The sequence below is a fragment of the Rhamphochromis longiceps genome, linkage group LG12 (assembly GCF_057381845.1).
Source record: "Rhamphochromis longiceps isolate RC_006_pf linkage group LG12, R_longiceps_female_GT1.1, whole genome shotgun sequence".
Taxonomy (NCBI): domain Eukaryota; kingdom Metazoa; phylum Chordata; class Actinopteri; order Cichliformes; family Cichlidae; genus Rhamphochromis; species Rhamphochromis longiceps.
Genome location: NC_140568.1, coordinates 28,552,083 through 28,561,922, shown reverse-complemented (window position 1 = coordinate 28,561,922; position 9,840 = coordinate 28,552,083). Strand labels below are relative to the sequence as shown.

At 37.9% G+C, this 9,840-nt stretch overlaps 1 protein-coding gene across 5 annotated transcripts in view; it reads right to left on the bottom strand.

Annotated features, from left to right (window-relative positions):
- Nucleotides 1-33: 33 nt before the first annotated feature.
- The window catches only part of vps13a (vacuolar protein sorting 13 homolog A), a 43,353-nt gene continuing 33,546 nt past the window's right edge, over nucleotides 34-9,840 (bottom strand). For 4 of the 5 annotated variants that reach the window (XM_085425654.1, XM_085425657.1, XM_085425656.1 and 1 more), the window contains 11 exons: nucleotides 9,748-9,829; nucleotides 9,538-9,651; nucleotides 9,300-9,375; nucleotides 7,954-8,117; nucleotides 7,727-7,772; nucleotides 7,448-7,571; nucleotides 7,196-7,310; nucleotides 2,838-2,923; nucleotides 1,771-1,894; nucleotides 1,586-1,660; nucleotides 34-1,484 (listed from right to left, as the gene is read on the bottom strand). In XM_085425654.1, the coding sequence (XP_085281780.1) occupies nucleotides 1,434-1,484; nucleotides 1,586-1,660; nucleotides 1,771-1,894; nucleotides 2,838-2,923; nucleotides 7,196-7,310; nucleotides 7,448-7,571; nucleotides 7,727-7,772; nucleotides 7,954-8,117; nucleotides 9,300-9,375; nucleotides 9,538-9,651; nucleotides 9,748-9,829 (1,057 nt within the window). In that variant the 3' untranslated portion in view covers nucleotides 34-1,433. Of the gene's footprint in view, nucleotides 1,485-1,585; nucleotides 1,661-1,770; nucleotides 1,895-2,837; nucleotides 2,924-3,827; nucleotides 3,934-7,195; nucleotides 7,311-7,447; nucleotides 7,572-7,726; nucleotides 7,773-7,953; nucleotides 8,118-9,299; nucleotides 9,376-9,537; nucleotides 9,652-9,747; nucleotides 9,830-9,840 lie in introns of those variants that run through there. The other variant, XM_085425658.1, reaches the window with a different exon arrangement.

Genomic DNA, 9,840 nt, shown 5'->3' with positions numbered 1-9,840 from the left:
GTTTTCTTGGTGCGAGGAATAAATGAAGACCGCTTTGAATTCAAAAAACTTTATTGAAAACAGCATGAAAAAGAAAAAGCCACTGCAGTGAATATTTTGCTCCCCGAAAACAAAACGATGTAAATGAAATTGAGTGATATTATATCGTGATGCGCCCAAGACCAAAATCAAATCTTTGAAATATACATCAGAGTAAACAGCAGCTGATAATAATAATTAGCATTCCTTTATTTTCAATATATACCTTTTCTCTGTATAATTCATCAGCATGTTTGGCATTGCATATGTGTGGTATAAAAACATAAAAATCACAAAATTTCATACTGCAAGCTCCTCATAAAGTCTGATGCGAGGATGGATATATACAGATAGACATCATATTAGGTCATATACAGCAAACTGATGCATGTAAGTACAGTATAAAAATAGCATGCATCTCTGACTCACACACTCAGTCTTTATTCTGCAATGTATAAAAAAAATAGGAAAAAGAACTTTAAGGATGCACATTTTTTGAATTATGTGTACTATAAAGCCATACTAATTCATATTAACATGCCTTTTATATAATCCAGTAAAAGAAACAGTGTGCAACATTAAATGTGCTACAACAATTACAGTTAATTTGGCCTCAGTGATACTCGAGGGATTTTTTTCCCCCCCTACCAGTCACTGTTAAGATTGACATTTCTACACCCAAATCCTCCTTTACATCCAGAAATGAAAGTTAAACTGAATCTCTAAAGCTACGGTAGGCAAAAATGTTTTTGGTTTCATTATGAAAGGGGGGGGGGGGTCAACAATAGCGTTTGTGGGGGAGTGGGAGTCCTCTTCTACCTCTTCTTGGCTCTCTTGGGCAGTGAGAAAGAGGTGGAGGGTTAAGAAAGTTTTCACCCGCTAGAGCCGGGGGTATCCACATGAAGCTCAAGGTCAACAAAAATCCTTTTTTAACTGTGCGTAATGTGCAAAATCCTGCGCTCATCTGGTGGGAGAGACTTGAAACAGAGGTATGAGCTGCAGGTGGAGGCCCGCTCATTCTTTTCCCCTTTCAAAGTTCGTCCAACAGCAGCTTTAATGTGTGTTTGATTAGAACAAGTACATCTAAGGAATCACAATCCTCCATTCGTACAATCCTTCAAGCAGGCAATAACAGAACCTGTTCGTAAACTCCAGACTTAACGTTTTAATAAAGAGAACTATAATAAAAACAAAAAACATGACCAGGTGTAAAATAATGAATGCAAAGCAAAGTGGATGGAAATCAGCAATCTGTCTACATGCACACTGTGTCTTTCAGCCCCGACACACACCGACAGTCCACATCGTTTATTCACTAGTCACACACGGAGGGAAAAAAAAGTAGCATGCAGTAAAGAAAAAAAGGCACTGGCACACACAGAGCTCGTGTGTTTAGCATTTCTCGATCTTCAGAGTCAGTACTTGGGTAAACTCTCTCTTGCATCCTCCAATTTGGTGAGAACCCACTGAAAATAAATAATGACCCAAAGTTAGAACTAATTATTTTCACTAGTTGTGTATCCCGACTGAAAGGAAATATCAGCTTGAGTCCAAATTGCAAACTTACTTTGGCTATCTCTGGAGTTTTGAAGTTTATTATCTTCCCAAACTCTTTGGCATGAAAGACTGACTTCACTCTCTCCTGCAGTGGAAGGCGAGGTTCAGTGCAGAAGTAATAATAATAATAATAATGATAATGAAAAATTTGGGTAGTAAATAATGGTAACATCTTTGTTGTTTGTTTGTTTTTACCTTGGCCTCAATGCGAAGTCGGCGGTCCTCTATAATGGTTGGATCCTTGGTGAACTCTTCAAACAGATACTGCCACTCACAGGTCAGCTGACCAAAAGTGCCTTTGGTCACAAAAAATATTCCCCTGGGAAAAAAAAGATGTGTGTTTAAAAGGAATGAATAAAGAAAAATGTAAACTTTATATTTCAGTTTCTTTATCCCCAAAACAATGATTTCCAGTCATAGGCATTAAAAAAGTAAAAAGACATAAGATGAAGCCAACATGCGAGTGCCTTAAACCTTAATCTGAATGCCACCAGATGGCGATACCTGTGTGGTTGTAAAAAGACTTTTGGTCCTATCTTTGTGAAAACAGCTTCCTGTCTCGACTGTAAACATTTTCCAGCTCAGTTTGTGGGTCAATCATTCATTTTGGTTTAACTGAATTTAAAAAAAAATGGATTTTTGAATAAAACTTCAATATACAGCTTACTATCTCGTTACATCCGTATTTTGGGCGGGATTTTTTTTTTTTTTTTGGGGGGGGGGGGGGGGGGGGGGGGGTATTGTATTGTTTTGTTTTTTTAAACCAAGACAGCAGCAGTGGAAATGCTGATCTCCAGGATTCAAAACGGAGCTCCACAAAGCAACAGCTGACACCATGCCAGCTACATCCAAGTTTTATACAGTCTGTGTTACAGTGTGGGCTGCAGCCCCCTGGTGGGCAATGAAGGTACTGTATGTCAGAAGTATGAACTCAAATCTTTACATTAGTTAGAATTGAATTTGAATGTAACGCTGTTAATAGAGAGTCAAGTACAAGAAGTACAGCAGAACATTAAAACAAATGAATGAAAACAAAGGAAAGAATTTTCTTCACAGTTGATCTGAAAGTCTTGGTAGAAATATGCAAATACTATATAAACTTTTACAAAAATTTTAGCATCCAAACTGATTAGAAAAGAAAAAATTATGCATCATTTGAACCATATCTCAGCTCTTGGTCATTATCTCAAGTAAAACACTTTCTTGAACAGAAGAAAACAAACAAAAAAGGGTAAAGAAAACCCCCCAAAAAAACCACTCACCTCTTGGTGATCATGAGAAAGTCAGATTCATTGACTTTAGCATGAGCAAAGTACCTGTAGCTGGCAAAACGTCCATTCTCAATTTTCTAAAAAAAAAAGAAAGACTAGAAAAATATCTGTCCAAACAACAACATTGAAAAATACGTCACTGTCTGTCAAAAACTGTATATAAAAGTAAAGGAAGCATGAGCTACCACAGCAAAAACAGTGAATCAGTATCTGCACAATAGTTTCCCTGTAACGAGATTGGAACATGTTGTGGGATTCAGATGCAGGACAGGATGAAACAAAGACGATGGCAGGTGGAAGTTTGAAATGCAAAGACTTTATTAAGAACAAAATATCAGTGAAAGGTTCCAAGTAATGACAAAAAAAAACATAACAATGAAGGAAAAAAGTGTGATTATGATGACTTAAAGATGAACACTAATAAGTAAACTAATAAGAAAATGCCTGGTCCACAACAATGGCTTTTAAAAAAAAAAAGCATAAACATTGCACTGTTAACATGCAGCTCTCAGATGACATTTCAGGATATTTAATTGAGAGACCTTTACAACTGCTAGGACTGTGTTTTAGTTTGGACAAGAGGACACAGACTTTCAGACTTTAGTTTTCTGATTAGATCATACGAGTCAGCATGTGTGACTTTCACACAAACCTTCTCCAGCAGGAAACAAATGCATCAACCTTAATCATGAATGGTTAATGGTCATGTGATACGAGGTTTACAGCCAAGTTGGACTTGGCTGAAAAATGGTGGCTGAAATCATTTTTAGTTTGTTGTTGTGGAGCAGGGAAAAAAACAAAACAAACAAAAAAAGGGTGATGAAAAATAAAAAAAACCCACAGTTAACAACAAAATATAAAAAATAATAAAATCTTCTAAACCAGTGACACCAGTAATGAAAGTCCCTACTTTGGTTCACTTTAATCTAACCAAACATGATCTCCAAACTTTGAGACAACCCTCCAGCACAGACTACACACAAAACACCAACTCTACAGCTTTCACTTCTGTCACTGCTAGCTGTTTTCACTCATCTCCCTTATCCTCTGAGCCAGATCTACGCCATTCACTGTACGCCACTTGCCTCTGCGGACATGACAGGAGAAAAGTGTGGAGGGTTAGATCAGACGGAAGGTGCGAATCTTTCTGCTGATAAGGCGACTTCAAGGTGAGAACCAAGGAAAAGTCTGAGTGACCTATCAGCAGTGTTCAAATCTGCAGTTTCAGACTTTAAAAGTATGGAGAGTAATATGTCTTAAAAGTGTTACAAATGTGTATGGTATGATCTACAAGTGTAAACTAAGAAATCACACAGGAAGTAGAGATGTCCTAGTTTTCCAGTGGGACTTGAACACAGTGCAAAGTGCACTAAAGGCTTTGCAGGTAAGTGAAAGGTTTTTTTTGTGTAGTTTTAGACATTTGAACGGACAGAAAGTTTTTTAAAAGAGAAAATGATCAGATTTGTGAAGCTGAACTTAAAAAAAATGTGTCTGTAAATTAAACTAATTTTACTTGAGGCCAAATTACTTTGTATGTGTGTGAACTGAAGCACGCATTTGTGAGTCATCGAAAGTTTCACACAATAGAAGTCATTTACAAACAATTTTAAAATATTATATCTGACCTGAAAAGACTAACAAGCATTAAATGCTCTTGGATCTATAAAAATGTAAATGGCTGTAAACTGGATCACAAAGCCCTAATGCAATGGCTTAATTATTGTTTGAGCAGATAAGATAATTATGGTGGACCTAAAAAGATTAAATTTGCCAGACTATCAGTTTAAACAGATCAGAATCCCTCCCAGCTTAGACTGTGATAAGCATTTCCTCTTTTTAACAAAAGCATAAACATAAAACTGAAGAACCTACTCTGATTTATAGAACTATTACTCTATATGGCCTGGTCCTAATTTAAGCTGAAGGAACAACTCAGTTACTAACACATTACTACACACACGCAAACCTAAGCTGGTAAGACAGAAAGGTGACAAACTGAAGAAAGTCTTGAATGAAGATGAAGTTAGAAACACAAAGATGAGACAGTCAACATGGAGCAGACTGGCAATGATGTGAATCATATGACAAGATTTAAAACTCTTTTTTCAGCTTTAAATTTTGCAGAATCTTTATAAAAAAGCACCAATTTGTCCACTGAAGTTATCTGGCCTCTCTTGTAGGCTGCTTTAATTTATCACCTTTCTGTAAATTTTAGGGAAATTAGGATTTTTACTATTAAACACAATGTGAAACTTCAACCCACTCTATCCAACTCACAGCTAGACAACGTCAACAAAAGGTTAGATAAATATCAGACCTGAAACACATGTAAGCTGCTCTGAAATGTGAAAATATGGAAAACATGATATATTTGGATTATATGCAGACATTCTGTTGATTTCTGGTGTGAAATACAGCAAATATAATCTTTTTTTAAAATTTCCTGTACCCTTTTATTCTTCCTTGCAGATTACAAGATTTAACCAATGCCGCTTCCTTTTAACCATAACTTAGTGATATAAAAAAAGAGACATTTTTAATTCTATCCATCTGTAGTGTTCACATTTGTAACAAAGTTGCTGATAAAGGTTCCTTCTGAAAACTTGCATGGACATCCTCATATGCATTAATGATGCACATGGACCAGCCTCAGTTTGTAAGCTATTCTGCAGTCTGGCAGCTTAACCATCGTGTTGAACAGATTTGTCTCTGATTGCTTTCCTGGTTGCCAGTCTTGCATTGACCTCTCATTTCTTAATGGCATCTGAACACTGGGAACACGGTAGCTGAAACCTTTCTACCATTAATGAAGTATCACTTAGCATCAATATCGCATCCTCTGCCAGAAGAAGAGTTTTTCACAACACTGACGAATGACTCACTCAAGACATAAAAGTGAATCAAGTGGGAATGAGGGGCTGCTCATTTTTTACCCACTGGATTGTATTGACTTCTTTTTACTTCAAAAATTAAACAAATATGTAATTTGTCCAGAGACTGCCAAACCTATTCCTACAGGAGTAGTAAAACTTCCCCAAACAACAAAGGCAACCATTTAGGGCAGGGGTCAGCAACCTTTAAGACCCAAAGAGCCATTTGGACCCGGTTTCCACGCAAAACAAAACACTGGGAGCCGCAAATACTTTTTAACATCTAAAAAGAAGATAACACTGTATATATTGTTTTTTTACCTTTATGCTTTGTGTGAACAACTAAGGTGTGTTGCTTATGAAATCCATGAAGTGCTACAGAGAAAATTACATTTTATTTATGTAAATAACACATTTTAAACTCTTAAAGAAATATAACAAAAGGAAAGACACCCTGCTGAACTAAAATGATCCAGCAAACAAAAACTGTTGTGAGCCGCCACCCTTATATCGCCTTTGGGCTTTTGGAGCCTTGACCTGACTTTTAAAAAAAATAATTGGAAAAAAGCACTATGCTGCTAAAAATGAAAAGTAGATAATTACAAAATTCCGCCTAAATATGTATTTTACCTGGTTAATGTGTGTGGCGGGGCGTGGTCTGCAGCGCCGCTGCAGGGGAGGCGGACGCACCTGAGCGGCACCCGCAATCACGCCTCGCCGCCTTAACGTCGACCGTGTGTGAAAAGTGGTCAATAAAGAGATGCTGAAAAGCGTGTTCATGGAAACATCGTCGGGTCTGCCGTGATATGTTTACAATGGGACTTCTGCTCCTGAACCTCTACGCACAGCGTCTGCAAATCGGGGCTGTATGAAGTCACTTTCATCTTTACGCAGGACTGTAAGCTGTCATCTGTGAGGCGTGAGCAGTGTTTGTTTTTAACATAGTTCACGGTGGAGCTGCTGATGTGGATCCGAAGATCCATAATTGGCCTCGGTTGAAAGTCTCAATAAATGAATGGTGTTTCGGCGGGTACACCAGCTTCCGCGAGTGTGACGCTTATTTTAAGCGATGAAAAAAATAATAGAATATAATTTTATTTTTATATTTCATTATTACAATAATCTTCCGATTTAGAACTACAAGTTAAAAAAGAACTAACATAAATAAAATACACTTCAGCTAAATACTTCTAATTTATTTTCCCAAACCACACGGAGCCGCACTATAAGGACTAAAGAGCCGCGTGCGGCTCCGGAGCCACAGGTTGCCGACCCCTGATTTAGGGCATCCAACACAGCTAAGAAAATCAGTCAAATAAGTTTGAAATGCAAAGATAATGACACCACATCACAGTAAAGATAAAACAACTTTAAAAATTAAATGACATGAATGCAATATTGTTAACAGAGTTTTCCATCTTTGTAAAAACTGGGAATGACTGTAAAAAGGTGATGATGGAGAGGGGTTTTTTGTCTTACCTGAAGCATCTGACTGCCGAGGCCTTCCAGCTCCTTATATGGTCGTATGACACCATCCTCGTGGATGAAGCGAGGAGGACGTAGAGACTGAACATCTTGTGAAGTCTCTGCTGCCCTATATCGAGATATTTGCATTTGGAAACGCACACCTTCACACAACTCAGGGCATAAACAAATTCAAACAGGACCTATCTGATTACACACTGATGCGGCAAGTGCACAATCACATAGCACAGACAGAAATAACTGTACCTCTTGATCCCTTGGAAAGTGCTGCTGGCCATGTCAATAATGCCTCCTGTTGGTCGAGCTACTGCACCAACCAAACCTTTTCCAACACCTTTAAAAAAGCCCGCTGCCCCCTCTTTCTGGGCCCCTGCATAATAACACAAACACTGCAGCTTAAGTTCAAAGATCTTCACGGCCAAATGTCAAGTGTTCAATGGAAACACACTAACAGAACACGTAGTTTTTTTATGCCCTTATTTTATTGGACTAACATGTTTATACTTGTGGTCAGACTCATCTTACCTTTAATAGGTTTGGTAACGATCCCTGTGATCCCACTGACAAATCCCTGTGGGAAAAGGAAGATAACACTGCAGAATAAATGACTCATTACAGCCGTGCATTTTCTTTCAGACTAGTTTGCAGTGTTGTTGTTGCTAGTCTTACTACTTCCTACATCCTGCATTAACTGCGTGTTTCCTGCTGATAAACAGAGAGGAGCAACTTAAAAACCAAACAGTTTTACATACAGACACCAGTCCTTTTCCACCCCTGGTCAGCCCCTCTCTCAGACCGCTGGGCTGTTTGTTCATAGCTTCTCGTCTCTTCTGCTGGTACTCTTCATCCATTGTCATCGCTGCGACACCCTTTGCCATGGCACCTGTTATCCTGGAGGCTGCACCTGCAATACCGCCTGAATAACAAACATGATTTCTTACCTGAGAATATTTTTTAATATATCTTAAATGTTCATGTCAAAATTGTGTCAGTGAAAATCTGAAATCTTAAGGGCTCCAACATGGTGCTAAAAAGTCTCAGATGTGTAATGAAACAGCCACAGTTCACTGTTAAAGGCAATATAATGCTGAAATTTAACAGATATAACACTATATTAAAAACACATGCAGTAAAACGACAAATGCTCAGTTATTACACTGTTCAAATTACAGCCCTATATAGCAGCCATGAACCCATCCCAGTCAATCAACGTGTATAATGACAGCAGATAAAGTGAGGACAGCGTGCAGGGCTGTACAAACTCTTTAACGACCTTCATTTCTTTTTATTTATTTTTTTCATGTGGTGATGAGCAATAATTCTCCGAGCTTTATTAAGTTTTTTGTTGGACATTTACTGCTTTTTAACTCATTTTCAATCTAGTTTCACATTATTTTCACAGGATTATTTTTAACATCTGATAAACTTCTTAACACTGATGTCAAGCATATAATGACACCAGGCTAAAGGGATGAATCATTATTGTTTCTACACATTATGGACACTTTCAATTAAATTTTATTTTTAACCAGTTTGTTACCAGCAGCCTCTCACAAAAAGCAAATGATTTGCTCAATCTATGAAACATGGCAATGATAACACAGTTTGACAGACATAAAATAGCTGAAAACAAGTGAAGGAAACTGGACAGTTGGGAGGGACAAAGAAAGAAGTTGCAGGTCTAAAAGGCATGCCTCCACTTAGGTGAAGCAGTGCTCAGACTCAACATAAGTGAAGCAGTGTGGGATCATCTTTACAGAAAACAGAACAAAAGACAACCAGCATCTAAGGAAGAGCTTTGAATGTCCTTCTAGAAGCCTGGAGAACTATTCCTGAAGACAAGGAAGCTGAGTAAGAGAGTTCAGGATGTGATAAAGAATTGTAAAAACTGTTTTTGCTGTACATACTGTATTTCAAAATACAAAGAAATGAGTGCAAGACTTTTGCACAACACTGTACTTAAATTTAAAATAAAAGATAAATTAAACATAATTAATTTTTGAATTAGAAATTCCAGTGATTATTTAGCAGTTTTGACCTGATCCTGTTGAGCTAAGGCTGACTCTGTATTACCCCTTTAACACCATTTCATGCTTACCTACAGCTCCTCCCACCAGCGCCTTAACCCCAAGAGCCATTCCTTCAACAAACTCCTCAGGGCCCTGGATGGCTCCCTAGAAGAAGAAAAAAAGAACAGTTATTGTGAATGTTAACCTGAATCCAATGTGGCCATATTTTCTAAATTACACAACGTAACTATTCAACAGGTTTTATAACGCACTTCAAAGCTAAAAGACCCAGTTGAACTTGTCAATAATTTTATTGGATATCATTACCTGATAGGGCTCATAAAAGAAAGCCTCCACCCCTTCTGACAATCCTCTGATCAGTCCAAATGGGTTTCCAAGAACATCGAGGCCCAGCACCAGCACATACATCTGCTTAATAGCCTTGAGATACACATAGGTGGAAAATCAAAATATCAAAACAAAAGAAGACAAGACAAATTGTCACTTGTCTGGTTTCATTGTGCTTGTATGTATTACCTGCTTAGAATAATGTCTGAGGACCTCCCACTGGAGCTGCTGAGTGGTGTAGAACTGGTAGGTCAATTCAAAAAAGGCCAGCCTGAAATAAAT